We start from the raw sequence: 15,459 nt of genomic DNA, 5'->3' as shown, positions 1-15,459 counted from the left end.
GGCTGTAAAGTGACTCAACATCTCCAAAAATCAGTCCATCTGGGTTACGCTTCTTAGTGGGAGACATTCATCTGATCCATCTGATATGCAAGGTGGATATTTTATATTTGATACTATTTTACTTCTGACCAGACTTATTTTCCTTCATTGCAATGGATTATTTCCATGCAAATCCCACGCAGGTGTTTCTTTAGAAGACTTGCAGCTGGAGCATGTTTGCTTAGACATCCTGTATTCACCTTGTAGGCATGTTTCTGTGGGCTGTCTTCACGGTGTAAGCTTTTTTTCCCAATCCTATCCCTGTTTTTTCCCCTCAAAGGATAAATACTGTGTTAGATCCAATAGAATAACTTGGAACTGGGTTCAGGTTTCTTCAAAAATGGTAATTTGTCTATAAATTTAAAAAAAAAAAACAACTCTAAGAGGACTTTTCTTTTAGAAAAAGGCTATTTTTCCAGATATCTGAAGTTACATGTTGTCTCTCTGATGTAGGTGAAGTCTTCCAGATGGCATAATATCAACAATTCCAGTAAAAATTAAAAGTCCTGCTATTAAGTATATTTAATTCTGTTTGTATGCTTTTGATTATGTACTGAGTACAAAAAATCCATTTACTTCATGTGATTTTATTCTAATCCTCATTCTTACTTTCCTTGCAGACTTTATCCATTGGAGTACTTGATATTTTTGGGTTTGAAGACTATGAAAATAATAGTTTTGAACAATTCTGCATTAACTTCGCCAATGAGCGCTTGCAGCACTACTTTAACCAACACATCTTTAAACTTGAACAGGTAGGTCTGGAAATATTTACTCACCGATGTCAGTGAGTGTTGACACGAGTTTGTGGCGCTGATAAAGTTCTTAAATTGCCCCTTTAATTCTTTTATGTTAAGGAGTGTACACTGAATTATTCAAATTTAACTTCTGATTTACCATATGACTTACTGCTACCTGTAAAATAAAATCCAGCCAGAGATTTGCTGGTTTTAAATAAATATTTTGGGGATACAAGTATCCTCAAACACCATGAAGACCTTAACCATTGCTCTTTTGTCTCTTTGATATATGCTCAGAGGGCTCATCCATGAGCAATTTCTTTCTTGCCTTTGCCTGGGCTTCTTGTCGTGTCATTTATATCACATAAAAGTTATTTTTTGACATCTGTTGAAAATGCCACCCCTATCTTCTGGTGGTTTTTTGCTTTCCAGTGTTAATTTGTGGGGAGGGAGGGGAAATGTCACTCTCATACATGTTCTGCAAGGTCACACTTGAGGTCCTTACGACCTTCAATAGCCATGGCAGATTAGGAAAGGTTGAACTTTAAGCTTTGCTTTAGGTTTTCTGAGACTGAGTGTTGCTTTCCAGCCTCAAATTAATGTGCTGTAAGAGAGATAACAAAAATACAGCCCATAATTTAGCAGGTAACATACACGACGAGATGGCATAGTCTATTAATTAGGATGGGAGGAGGCTTCTCCAAACACCATTTGTTATTTAATAACAAGCAGGACAAGAAAACTGCTAAAGTACATGTTGTTTCATGAATGCACAACATATAATTGGGCTCTACAATACTGTAAATATGTTATAGACTTTCAAATTGCCTTTTTTTTTTTTTTTAATGCCAGTCTGCATGCCCTCCCTTCAGGTGAAATTCTTCTCTGGGTGAGGTCAAAGGAAATCCTCCTTATCATTAGTTTCGGTAGAGCTAGCATGTGATGAGCTGTGCTCTGCAGCCTGAGTCCAGCTGAGATCAAAGAATTAAACCAGCCCTTCCCAGAAACCCTGAGATAGTTTCATTTTGGGCTTCTACAGTGTTATAAGAGATCTGAAAAGTCAGAAAGAGAAGTCTCCTTGAATATGAGGATGGTCAAAAATAAGCATTATAGGCCTGAGTGGATCATTTGGGGGATGTTTGCTCTGGAGTTGGATGCTTCTCTGGTAACTTCTTTTTTTGGTCATGAAAGTGGAGCAAAGCTGCTCAGACCCATTTTATTTCAGTTATTTAACTGGTCTTTGTATGCCAATGTACCCTACTCAAAAAATGCCCTAAGAAGTTAGTGGGAAAACCTGTCTGTTTTACCTGTCTGTATTTCTAAGAACGGGTCTATTTTACCATTATGCACTATAAAAAGGCAAACTAAAAAACTATTGCAAATCCAACATAGCTATATTTTCCTATAAAGGTAACTGATACACTTTCTAGAAAAGACCTGGGGAGGGAGGACCCTTCCTGAAAGCTGGAGAGAGGTGATACCTCAGTGAGGTGGGATTTCAGGGCACTTGGCTTTCGGCAGCCTCCACCAGCTTCGCAGGCGTGAGCCAAGATGCCGTCATGCATGAGGGAATTCTGGTGCTCGGGCTGGGATTTTTTAGCAGGTCAGTGTTCCTCCCTGAGCCCAGGGTATATGCAGACCTCCTGATTGCAGCAATCTGTAATTCTCCTTGGACCAGCTTAGAACCAGTGACCTAATTAGCTTTCTCCTATAAATCTGTCAAGCACATGAAGTCATTAGAGTCAGTATTTGCTGTATGGATGAGAGGAGCAGTTGTGGAGGCATCTGATTGCAAAGGGCTTGTTCCAGTTCTTAATGCTGGAGCACGTCATCTATCTAGGGCTGAAGCACTGCGAGTTCTGCTGATGGGAAATACGGTCATCTCTACATAGTTTGCTTTTTATAAATATAAATAACTGTACAGCTGCATGAGTGCTAATTCTTGGGTGAATTATTCGTATGGCTTCATCATTTTCTCTTCCTCTTCTTGGAATTATGTGCTGCATGTGGAGGAGTGGATTTGATGGAAGGAAAACTGATGATACATATTCAGATCTTGGGTCTTCAGAATATCGTTCCTTCCTGGCTGGCCAAAAGATTACCCTGCCTTTTTAATGATAGTTGCCAGTCTACAGATGAAGACTAGGTAGTTAATACTGTGTTTCAAGACATCAAGATAGTTATATTACTTTGAATTGTGAATTTATCAGAGATATTTGTGGCTTTACGAGGGTTTATTTGAGGTCTTGATAGCTGAAAAACAAGTGAGGTTATTGGTGATGGGTACCTGAAGTTGGAGGGGCCCTTCTCTGCATCCAGAGACAGGCTTCTTGTATCTCCAAAGCTTACAGGAGGCTGAAGACAGATTGCTGAGATATTTGGGCACTTCTGCTAAATGAAACAACAAATTTAAATATTCACTAAGGATTTTTCTTAAAATCATAATAGAATTTGTGTAGAAGAAGGGTATTTAGCCATGATGTAATTGATGCTGTGGCATACTGCTGATGTTATGGAAACCAAAATACTTACAACAAAGTCATCCAACAGAAGCGTGGGATTATTTTAACCATTCTTTTCTTTTTTTTTTCTTTGGTGAAATCTAATACAATGAGCCTTGCAAATCTGTTTTTAAACCTTCTGTCTGAAGACAACTCTATTTCCAGTGGTTTGCAAACAACCGACTGAGGCATCTTCGGGCAGTCTGGCTTCAGCCTGATGCCTCCTATAAATACAGCTGCTGTTGTGCTGCGTCCCGAGAGTCTGCAAAGGTCTTTGCAATAGCAACCTCCTCTCTTTAAACCAACCACGAGAATAAGGATGACGCATCTCTGCCCTCTGTTTGTAGTAAAATAGGAGGAGAAGGCAAAAAATGGTAAATGTTAGAGTACTGTCTTGGATAAAGACAGTTATTGATATTTCTTTACCACTTTCTTTTTAAACCGACTATTCTGGATCGTTAAGGAAGCTTTAGTGATGATTCATGATACATGGGAATATGCTTTAGCAGATGATGGGAGAGTACAGGAAAGACAAACCCTAACCAGGTGGTAAAGCCCAGGCTCATAAATCCCGCTCTATCTGTATAGGCAAACTCTTGGATCTGGACTCATAACGATCTATTTATTAATCTAAAAAGTTTGCTATTGCAGGAAACGTAACTTAAATACAGCCTGCCCTGTCACGTAACAAGAGTGGTTTTCTTCTCCCAATGTATCTCACAGGTTTATGGGGTGGAGGTTGGATGAGGGGCTGCAGCTGGTGGCTGCAACTGCTGCCTGATGCGGTGCTTGCTCTGGGTGGCAGGAGGATGGAGTGTCCTTCATCAGGCTCCACACAAAGTGCAGACGTGTTTAGGCCTTCCAGACAGCATGGTTTCATTCCTTCCTCAGGCTGGTGACTCAGGCGAGATGTGCCCATAGCTCTTGGTCTCATTAGGCGCTATCAGAGCATCACACCTTGGCGGTTCTCTGTTCCCTGGCGGCTGCTCCATCCCCGTGGCCTCCTTGAGTGGCCTCCTCTGCAGAGCAGACAAGCCCAGAGCTGTCGCGATGTCAGATAACACCCAGGTGCATCTGGGAGAGGAAAATAGCAATTTTGTATTGCAACTTGCCTTTTGTTTGGGTTTTTTTTGGACATTGCACGAAATAATTGCTGTGTATGAAGATGTTGTTTGGAAGTCACCAGTAACATAGCACTCATGATAGGAGTTTCCTCCAAGTTTCCAGATCTTTGACAGTTTGAGGGCCAAGAATACAAGTTTTTATTTCTTGATGTATCCTATTCTCCAAATTTTGTCATCTTTGACCTCACCAATCTTCCCCCATCCCTGCTCAGGCTCATCCGATACTCAGCTTTTCAGTCACCCCCACCCCACCCACCTTTCCCTGTTTCAACTGATACATTGCAAAGGTAGAGAAGTCATCCCGTAGCTTTCCATCCCACAGCCATTGCTGTTTAAGTTCTTTTCAACACCATTTTCTACCTTTTGCTTACTCACCGAACCTTAATTTCAAGGACATCCTTTTATTGTTTAAAAAAAAAAAAGATGAGTAACTGAGATTGAGACTGGAAAAAAGAATACATTATGTGAAAAGCAATCAAATGGCATGAGCTCAGGGGTTGAGCAAAGTCTGTTTTCTGGTGGGGTCCCTGGTGAGCTTGATGTCCCAGCTGCCAATCCTCGGCCTGCTCAGATAGAAAAACTTCATTTCATAAAGGTAACACATCCTATGAAATGTTTGCTGAGCCATCTAAAGCTCCGTGAATATTTGGGGACATCTGTAGGTTTTACTGGTCCTGTGTAATAAGTAGAGAAATCTGACAGTCTGGACTAAATCATGAACATTATAACAATTTGTTCATTGCACTGGGAGTGAATTAATTAAAAAAAGCTTTGACTTGTCACAGGACGCAGTGATAGGTGTCTGTGAAATGGCTGCTATGCCTGCAATATTTTAAAGCATCTTGGCTATGCAGGGTTTCTCAGGCCATGCTGCTCTGTCTCCCAGCAGCCTTCCATGTCGTTTAGAGAAAGTAATATACGAAAATTTAAATAAATTTAAAATAAATTATGAAAAAGGTTCTTTCTCATACTGCTTGGAGCACTTTTTGTCTTCTTTCCAGTAAGGGTCTTTTCTGTATCTCATCACTCTGGTTAGGTGTAAATGCCTCTTCATTGCCTCTGAAGACAAAAGCCCAACCATCAGAAGTCAGTTGTTGGGGACTGGGAGGCTCGGTTCAAATTTCTGTTTTCATTGGAGATGGGAGAGCGGATGCCCTCTGAAAAATGCTGCCGTCAGCTGTGTGCCATATGACACATGGAGAAATAACAAGCTGCACAAGTTATTGATTTATTATTTGGCAATACGCCATCGTATGTAACTCACATTTGGGAAAAAAAAAAAAAAGAAGGATTGAAATAAAACACGGCTCTGGTCATCATCAGTTCCCCAAAGCATTGGCTTGGGTCCCTCCCCTCCTGGGGTGCTTCATGGCCAGGGCTGGGTCCAGAGAGGCTTCTTTTGCTACCCCCATGTTCCTGGATTTTTCCAGATAATGAATGTTCATAATATATAGATAAAATATAATATTCTATGATACGTTATTTCATAGAATGTATCATAATACATTATAATATGTATATATACAGTAATATCATAGAGTAGTTTAAGTTGGAAGGGACCTTAAAGAACCATCTAGTTCCAACCTCTCCTGCCATATATAATATATGAAACCCCAGAAGTAGTATTCTTAACTCTGTGTAACAGCACCCTAGGTAGACAAATTAGAAAACGTGCTTAAAATATCACCAGAAAATACTCTAGAAAGCTTTCCTGGTGAGATGTGTTCGTGTAAAAGATGCAGCAGTTTTCTATATCTTGTCTACGTTAAAATTAGGTATTTGAAAGAAACAGGTTTGGGTTGCTTTTTTTTTTGTTGTTTGATTTCCTGACCTTTAATTTAAGCCCAGTGCAGAGAAGTACTGTGTCTGTGAAGCCCAGTGTTTGTGAAAATATCATCATTTTGGTTGACAGCGTATAAAACTCTTGAGATAAATGCACCGAGGTTGGGTTGGGTAATGTGTAATTTTAAGGTTCAAGCTCATATTTTGCCTACGAGAAAGAGAAAAAAGCAGAATTGATTTCAGAGATGGACAACAGAAAGTCCACCCTTGGTTTGTTTTTTTTTTTTAATAAAAAAATTAAAAACAAACACAGTCGTGCTAGAGAAGAACTATTTGTGCAAAAATCTAGTGAGATGAACAGGCGGGTTCAACGTGGTCATCATCCCTTTATACTGCACGTGGCTTTTGGTCAGCGGGTTCCACACAGTCCTTTCCTTAGTGAAGTATGGGGTTGGAGGTGGTTTGTGCTGCAGATGATCTGAAGAGGGTTTGGTATTGCTGTGTGTGTTGGAAACATAGCTGTTAGGGAGGAGGACTGCGACGGTCATGGTCTCTTCTGCTTGTCACCTACGTGGGACAATTTTGCAATAGTGACTTTGGAATGTGTGCTGCTTTAGAAATTAAGTCTCTTGCAGCAAGCAAAAGCAAAGGTTATATTGATAAAGAGATTATCTCAGTGCTGCCCCCATGTCTTGTCCTTTGTTGATGTTTTTTGTGAGCCAGACAAGCGAAGGGGAACGTCACCAGGTATCCCATACAGCATCTAAGCACATCCCAGGGCTCTGCTTGCAGCAGTGCTGTGTCCTCCCCAAACTGCCTCAATTCCTCCGCTCAAATCCCCGTTTCTATCCCTCATCCCACGCTCCTTCCTGGAGCTCTCCAAGTTGCAGATGCCTTGCTCCAGGTGCTGTTATCCCTCTCCCAAGTCATCATCTCTTGGGCCCTTTTTTCCTCTTCTCTGAGATGGTTCCTTGACTTTTTCCAGTTAGATGATGTTTTCTGCTGACTGTGGTTCCTACTCAAATATATTGGCTAAATATATGTGAGTATGGACTGTACCAGGGGACAGTCCTGTCCCCCTAAATCAGCTGGAGCCCTGCACCCTGGGGTCAGGTTTGTCCTGGGAACACTGAACCTGACCTTCCTCTGGCACCTGCTCCTGAGATGCAGTCCAATACATGTATATTTATTTATTTTCAAATTATATACATGTACTAATATTACGTATGTTATGAAACCCCCTCAAAAAATAGAAATTAAAAAAGGATGCGATGAAGATGAAATAAACACCAATTTTTATTTATTAATGGCATAGCATAATTTTCTTCCCACACCCCAATGCACACTCTGCTTTGGAGAGCACTAGGTGTGCTCTAGGATGATCTAGGATGCTTCTATAGTGCTCTCTTAGGGTCATAGTCCAGAACTACAGTCATGGGCAAATTCTTGCACATTCCCTATATCTTTGAGCTAAATTAGGTAATGACAGAGTGAAATCTTTGGTTATTTCAGGAAAAAAAAGCACTAGCAATACTTGTGATCAACAGGTTTTCTTTAAAAATAGAGGACCTCAATGCACATTGGTGGATTTTCATAGGACAACATTATGCAGTGTGAGCTCCCTTCTTTTTAAGCAAGAAGATGAACGAGAAACCTCTGAAAACCTCTAAAATACATCAACCCATCCGGAAGAACATCATATTGAGGCAGAACTGGATGGTCCATCCTGACCATGGCTCATTCACCTGTTACGTGCAAAATTCCTGCCTGGGCAGTTGTTTTGGCATGGTAACAATATTTTATAGGGGTAGCATAAGACAACTATATATATGTGTGTGTATATATATGAAACAGGGAGTACTATGAGCCCACTGTAAGTGTGAGAGAGGAATCTGGAGCAAGTGTATTTAGAGACACAAGTTTTAATTGGGACTGAAAGGTGAAGAAGACATTTAACCTGAACGACCAGTCTGGTGTTGACCATGACCACTGTGGAGGTCCCGTTCACATTTGCTAAGCCTGATACATCTTGCAAGGACTGCATCAATATATATATTTCTTTTCCTCTTTAATTTGCATAGCAAGAAATTAAAGAAATTAATCTGCCAGCAGATCACGCAGCATGTTTAGGCTCATGCTTCTCCTGGCTCTTGTAAGAGCAGGTTGGGAAGAAGGATGCTCCTGCAAAGGGAGCGAAGGAGTTCATGGTGTTTTGCCAGCTGAATCATGCAAAACCAATTTTCCCCATTTTGAGAGCAAAATATAATTTATGATGGAAACCTGCTGTTGCCACTGAAGCGTAGGGAGCTGATTTGAGCTCAGAGATGGATGCTGCAGAGCTGGCATAGCTCATATGGCCACGTGCATGAAACCTTGGGCTGAACCTGCTATTTTAGAACACTTTCTTTAATGCTGGACAAACCAAATTACAACAAATTAAAGTCTCAGACTGTGTACGTAAAGCAGATGGGAAGTTGTCAGTGGGAATCAAACCAGATCAGCCTCAAAACCAAATTGACTGAGGAGCTGCTGAAATGGTCATTTCAAAGGAGAAGACCATCTCAAGGAGCACCTTTGCTTCAAAGCCATCTGCCAATGCTCTGTAAGGGGTTTGCAGCTTAAAACAGGCTGGCAGAAGAAATACAGGGGAAGGCTGTTTATCAGAACCCCTGCATTGCCAGATGGTGTCATTAAAATAGAGCAGCTTATAAACCTGTTTATAGATTGTGTATTTATAGAGCATGTGGATACATATTTATATATACTGTGTCTGTGGCACATTATTTAAAAATATGTATTTTTTTATATATGACTACATGTATAAATTCCTTTTCTACTTAAATTGAGAACAAACATAAAAATCCTTGGTCATAAATTGAAAACATCGGCATCGTCAGCCTCGGCATCCTCTTCTGGAGGGATGTCAGGAACTCGAGGCATCCGCTTCGTCTGCAGCACATAAGCACCAGCACCAAACCAGACACTGGTCTCGTTCATTCAGGAGCTCTCTAATAATAAGGTTTTCCCATCTCAAGGATTTATCATATTAAGTTCCTTTTAATTATCAAATTATGGTGGGATGAAGCTGCTGGGACTGGCTCGCGATGCCTGCCTGCTGAACAAGCGGTTAATCCTCCGTGGGATGGATTCATTCCTGGGTGGATGGATCCTGGGTGGAGAGATTCCCCCATGCCTCGCTGCCATTTCCAGCCTTGGAAAAGCTTTCCCAAGCTCCCCAAGATGGATTTTAGGATACAAATGTATACAAATGTATCCAGAAAGGAGCTTTTACCAAGTTTATCTCCTTTAGTTTATCATATAACAATGACTTATTTTAATGTAATGTTTAAAACATTAAATATTCTGTTCTTTCCTGGAAAATTTTCAATATAGTTTGCAAAATATGGCTTTGTTTCTAATTTTTGAACTGAGCTTTTCGAGGCATTTTTCATATCTTCTTGTCCATCAGCATCTCCTAGTTTGATGGCACCTTGTTACCAGGTAAGCAATCAAGACATAAACAATTTATACACTTGTTTAGTGGCTCCAAGCCTGTATTTGCAAAGGTTTATATTTTTGTGGGTGTCATTGTAATATTTTTTAAGAATATTTTGAGATTATTTTAAACTGGCAAAGTCAGTTAGGAATGGAGAGAGACGTGGAAGGGAGTTTAATTACTAGTTTCTTACTTTGCAGACGCTGCCTGAAGCAGACAGTGTTAGAATCAAAAGGAGAGGAATTTCACACCCTTCTGTTTAGTCATGAATTTTTAGGCAAAATATATATATATTTAGACATCCAAAAGTATCTGCCTATCGATCGCATTGGAGCACATGGCTCTGGATTACTTGAGTTTTTATGATGGGAACGTGATGGGAAGTGTTCCCACATGGAGCTAAGGAATGGAAAAAAGGAATTTTTCAGTTGATTTCCCACTTTATTTTGGGAATTTTCATTGTGTAAACAAGGTTTTCCTATGCCTCAGCAATGAAAGGCTCGGGCAGATAAACTCCTGGGGCTTATTTAGCTCTGTCTGGTAAGAGGTGAATGAGCTGGTTGGGTTTTCCTCTGCTCTTGTGATTTACTCGAGCATTTCTGAAACAGAACACAGAAAATGCTATACTTCCCTTGTACACAGTTCCATTCAAATAATTAATCATTTTGGTTTATGTTTTCTTTTTAATATGCTCTAATTTCCAAGCTGGACTTGATAAAACCTGAAACAGCACTGCATGCTGCGTTTTACTGCTCTTTTTCCCATCAGCCTTGCCTCATCCCCAGGAAAGAGGAGAGAGCATCATCCCTGTCTTCGGGTTTTAAATGTTATTTTTTGGGGATGCTTCTTAATTTTCACTGTGACTAATGGCAATATCCCTACAGTATAAGATGTCTGCCTCCTGGGCACTGAAATGCTGAGGTTTTCATGGCTCTTGGCTTGCAGGCTGTGTGGATGGATGCCCCACACCCTCCAGGCCTCTTTAAACCATGGCAAATTTTTTACCTTTGATAGCCTGTCATAGGGCAACAGATTTCATATATCATGGAAAAACCCACACCTTTACATTGAGGCCGGATTTTTTTTCACTGCCTTTTGATTTGAATTTACTAATCCCTCAGTTTTGTGCTTTAAGACAGATGGGAAACATTATGGTTCTTATTTTGTATTTTTATCACATCTCTCCTGTTTCATTTCTTCTTTGGTTTCCATGCTCCTCTCCTCCTAAATTTTTCAAGCTCCTGATCACTCCCTCCAACCACCTCTTAATTTTACAATATGATTTTGGGAGCAATAGCCCCCAGTGAGCACGATACTCTAGACGATGAGCTTAAAAATAAAATTTAACGCTTTCTCCTCTAATTATGCTTTTTAGCATTTGATTTTACTTACTGTTAGCCATGGCTGGATATGGGGTAGTTTATAATAGAGCATGTGTGGATGTGTAGAGATGTTTTCCAGCACCTCCAAGATGCTGCTGCGCTTGTGGGTATTTTCTCCCACTCAAGATACATAAACCTTTAATTCTGCTGCAGATTAGAGCATGTTTCTGTTTGGCTCAGCATTGAAATAAGGTCCTGATAACAGAATGGTCCAATGCTCCTGTAAAGATAACAGGACTTGTTTCTCTACACATTCAACTATAAAATTACGGATGTTTTCTCTTCCTAGCAGTAGGGTTTTCATCAAGACTTGCATCCCTGTTGGGAAGGTTTTCCTGATGCTCAACATGCATATTTTAATCTTAAATTCATTATTCTGAGTAGTATAAGCAGTGTTTGTACTCTGGGGTCAGTTGTAGGCAGGCAGGGTTTCTCTTTAACAGTGCTTATCTCTTTACTGGAGTTCCTTTAATATTCATATATAAAAATGTTGGATATTCTGTCACATTCTGTTTATATGGTACCCAAATTTTACATGGTGATATGCCTCAGATAACGCTGTGTGACATTCAGTAAAGATTTATGCTCATATTCTGAGTATATATGCATTTCAAAGTCTGTATCTGCATTTTGTGTCTTTTTTTATGTTTGAACATCACAAGTTGTGTTTTATTCAGATTAGTCTGAGCATTTTAAGCTCTGGAAAGCATCCCTTTCAAACAAGAAAAACTCATACTATGGTGCATTTTTTTATGAGCCACCTCCCTGCTTAGCCACATCTTTCTAAATATCGAATGCAGTAATGAAGTACATATCCTACAAACGGACATTGAATGACTCGAGCGTGTCCAGAGAAGGGCAACGGAGCTGGTGCAGGGTCTGGAGCACAGGTCTGATGGGGAGCGGCTGAGGGAACTGGGGGGGTTTAGTGTGGAGAAGAGGAGGCTGAGGGGAGACCTCCTGGCCCTCTACAACTCCCTGAAAGGAGGGTGCAGAGAGGGGGGAGGAGTCTCTTGAGCCAAGGAACCAGCGGCAGGCCAAGAGGGAATGGCCTCAAGCCGCACCAGGGCAGGGTCAGACTGGCTCTTAGGAAGGATTTCTTTACAGAAGGGGTTGTTGGGCGTTGGAATGGGCTGCCCAGGGCAGGGGGGGAGTCCCCATCCCTGGAGGGGTTGAAGAGTCGGGTTGACCCAGCGCTGAGGGATCCGGTGGAGTTGGGAACTGTCAGTGCTGGGTTAACGGTTGGACTGGATGATCTTCAAGGTCCTTTCCAACCGAGATGATTCTGTGATTCTGTGATCTATATGGAGGTTTTTTCCCCTAAAGAGAGGCAAGATGAAGTCACTAACCCCCTTCTCTCCTGAGCTTCAGCTGAGTCAGAGGCCAAATCCACATTATTCAATTTTGCTGACCTGGCTGCTGCAGCAAGGGTGCCGATGCAGCTACGGCAACACAACCCTGTTCTGATTTGGGTGACAGCGTTTGGGAAGTGAGTGTGCTCATGCCATCAGAACAAGTCCCTTCGGTGACGTGCAGTGCCAGTGTTGACGTACTGCCAACGTCATCACGGTCAGGACAGCAGAATTGTTTCTAAATGCACAATTGGGAAGCATTAATCTACTCGTGGTGGCTATATAGGTCACCTGGAGAGCAATCAGTAGCATCTCACCCAATAATTAAATGAAAATATGAAGCTGCTGGCCTATAAAAATCCTGTCTTTTTTTGGTTCTTTGCTCAATTCCTTTTGCCAAGTTTGAGAGCTGAGTGCTCTCCTCTCTGGTGAACTTCCATTGCTTCACCTTCCAGCAGACCAGGTCTCAGCTATCCAGGGATGGGAGGAGTAAATTTGTGCATTTTTGTTGGGAGTAAATATGCCAAAAATAGGACTCTCTGGACTTTACTGCACTAGAAACTTTGCAGATACTGGTCATGTTAACAGTTTGGTTCTTGATGTAAAGATGGTCTTCTAGGAATAAGACACTTGAATGTTCCCCTAAACATAACTCAGTTTTAAGTCAAGGTATAAATTTAAGCTGATTTTAAAATAACCTCCAGTTTGAGGGGTTTTATGTTTGAACGGGCTGTAAGTATTTGTCTTCATCTTGATCGTATGTTTGTTAAATGAAAACCTCATGTTGTTTAGATCTAACTCCTTAATATTCAAGTGCTCTGCAATGGCCCTGCATCCATCAAAGGATGGCAGAAACTTTATTGTTGTACTCAGAAGGGAAGGAATATTTTGGAGGTAGGTTTTAAGGATATCTCCCGAATTCTGTAGAAAGAAGATCATATAGAAATCATATACAACTCATACAGAAGATTAACAACTGAAACTTAATTGAGTAAGTTTAACTTATAAATATGGACAACAATGATTTTACCCTAAAACTTCTGCCTTTATGTGGTCAATTTGCACAGTGTTCTGCAGACCAGCAAACACCCAATTATATCAGTCAGTCACAAAGCCATAGTTATTTCTTCTGGGCTGTGATTCTGAAGGCAATCAAACCAATAACAGGAAAAATGCTAGGGAAAAAAAAAAAAAGGCGGGGGAGAATTTTTTTTCCATTTAAGTTTTGGAGCAATTGCTCTGGAATAGTTCCTGCATACCCACCTGTCTTGAAATGAGAGTGTATATTTAAATTATTATAGAAAAAGCTATTAGTTGAGGACTTTAATTCCTCTTCGTATTTGGCCAGTACAGCAGGAGGTTGCACTGGGGATGGAAAGGAGAGAGCAGTGTACAGACAGAGGTGGGGAACAATCCTGCAGCCTGGGATCGAGTGTTTCTGACCCACCCCAAAGGAAAAAGAAGAGCAAAGCAGGGAAAATTAGCCAAAACTTCAGCTGAAGAAACTGAGGCCCGGAGGCACATGATGACTGGCCTCAGGTCATTGCACCATCTGTGGCAGAGCTGAAAATGAGCCTAAAGAAGAAGAGACCTTGAACTCTGGTCTTTTATGGTCATTTACTGGAGTATATTTAAAAAAAACAAAAAAAAACAAAAAAAAAAAAAACCAACCAACAGTTGGCATCGCTGATTAGTTATTTCACAATGATATTTGTAGTAGTAGAAGTTTTTAGTGTGGTCAGAATAGTTTCATAGAAATGTTCACTGTGCAGCTGCCTAATATCCCATGTGGAGCTATGGATGTCTAGAGGGCTTCTAGAGCAGAGTGAAGGTGTGTGCCTGGTTTATATATAAGCAGACTTAAAATTCTAGATAATGGGGTTGGAGGGGGGGGGGGGACCATGTGAAGCACCTATACAAGTAGTTCAACAAAGAGTCATGATTATAAATACATAAGGCAAATAACATGCACCAGCCACCCATCAGCACTAAAATAAGGCTCTTCTTTTATCATCATGACAAGGTTTATTGCTCTCTGGGTGCTCAGGACCGGTCCTGAGTGGGCAAAGCTGGGACTAATGGGCCCTGCATCTGATTAAACGGCTGGTTGATAAATGGTGCTGACTCCCATTACTGCTGCACACATCGACATCTCTCTCTTTTAAATCACTCAGGAGAAGCTCAGGCTTGCTCAAGAAATATGCAGTCTTCTACAGATTGCCATATAGAAGCTTTTTTCCTGATTTGCACTAAAAATGCAATGAATCTTAGTCAAATATATGATTTTTAAATGCCTATAATTTAGCAGGGACTTGTGAATGTTATTCTACATGCCTGCTGTGTCCTGGTTGCTCTGCAGGAACCTAAGAAAAAATTAAAAGAAAATATCAAATTTATAATGTGGAGTTTTTCCTAATTTTTAAGATTTTTTTTTTTTCCAATGGGATATATTATGTTTTGAATCCAAAAGGCCTTAGGACTGTTAAAAACTCCTTCTACACCTGCACACATATACATAGAGTATGTATCATTGGTGTAAAGGTATATCATGTCTCAGACAATGAATTCAGGACTTTGTAGTTTTTTAGCAAAAATTTCCTTGTAAGTTGTCTCAAAGCACGTCAGGGTCTTTAATTCTGAAAATAATATATGTAGAGTTCATGTTCAGTTTGGATGAGGATACATTGGAGAGTTGGAAGAACGTATGTTTTTAAAAGTTTTTTGCGCGTATTAAAAATAAAAGCAGAAACAGCAATAAAAATTGATTGGATCGTTATAAAGGTGCAGCATATAAGTGCAATTTGGAGGATTTTTTTCCTTTTTTTCTTCAATTCTGCCATCAAAATATCTTATGATAGAGAAGTAAAACTGCAGCTCGGTTCAGTAAGTAAGTAAGAGTAAGGTGCACTCCCAATATTGCTGTTCCAGGAGTGAGTCACAAATCTTAAAAGCATATGATAAAAATTATGATTTTTAAACTCTACTTTCTTCCAGATGCCCTAAAATAATTTCTACAGACGACTTTTCAAAGTGATACAGTTGA

General features: G+C 40.4%; 1 protein-coding gene across 9 annotated transcripts in view; it reads left to right on the top strand.

The window, feature by feature from the left end:
- The window catches only part of MYO9A (myosin IXA), a 189,299-nt gene that overhangs the window by 121,210 nt on the left and 52,630 nt on the right, over positions 1-15,459 (top strand). For all 9 annotated transcript variants that reach the window (XM_074837279.1, XM_074837280.1, XM_074837282.1 and 6 more), the window contains one exon: positions 660-794. In XM_074837279.1, the coding sequence (XP_074693380.1) occupies positions 660-794 (135 nt within the window). The remainder of the gene's footprint in view (positions 1-659; positions 795-15,459) is intronic.

The sequence above is a fragment of the Strix aluco genome, chromosome 12, assembly GCF_031877795.1.
Source record: "Strix aluco isolate bStrAlu1 chromosome 12, bStrAlu1.hap1, whole genome shotgun sequence".
Classification (NCBI taxonomy): domain Eukaryota; kingdom Metazoa; phylum Chordata; class Aves; order Strigiformes; family Strigidae; genus Strix; species Strix aluco.
The sequence above is the reverse complement of the archived record's forward strand: the minus strand, read 5'-3'. Positions and strand labels throughout refer to the sequence as shown.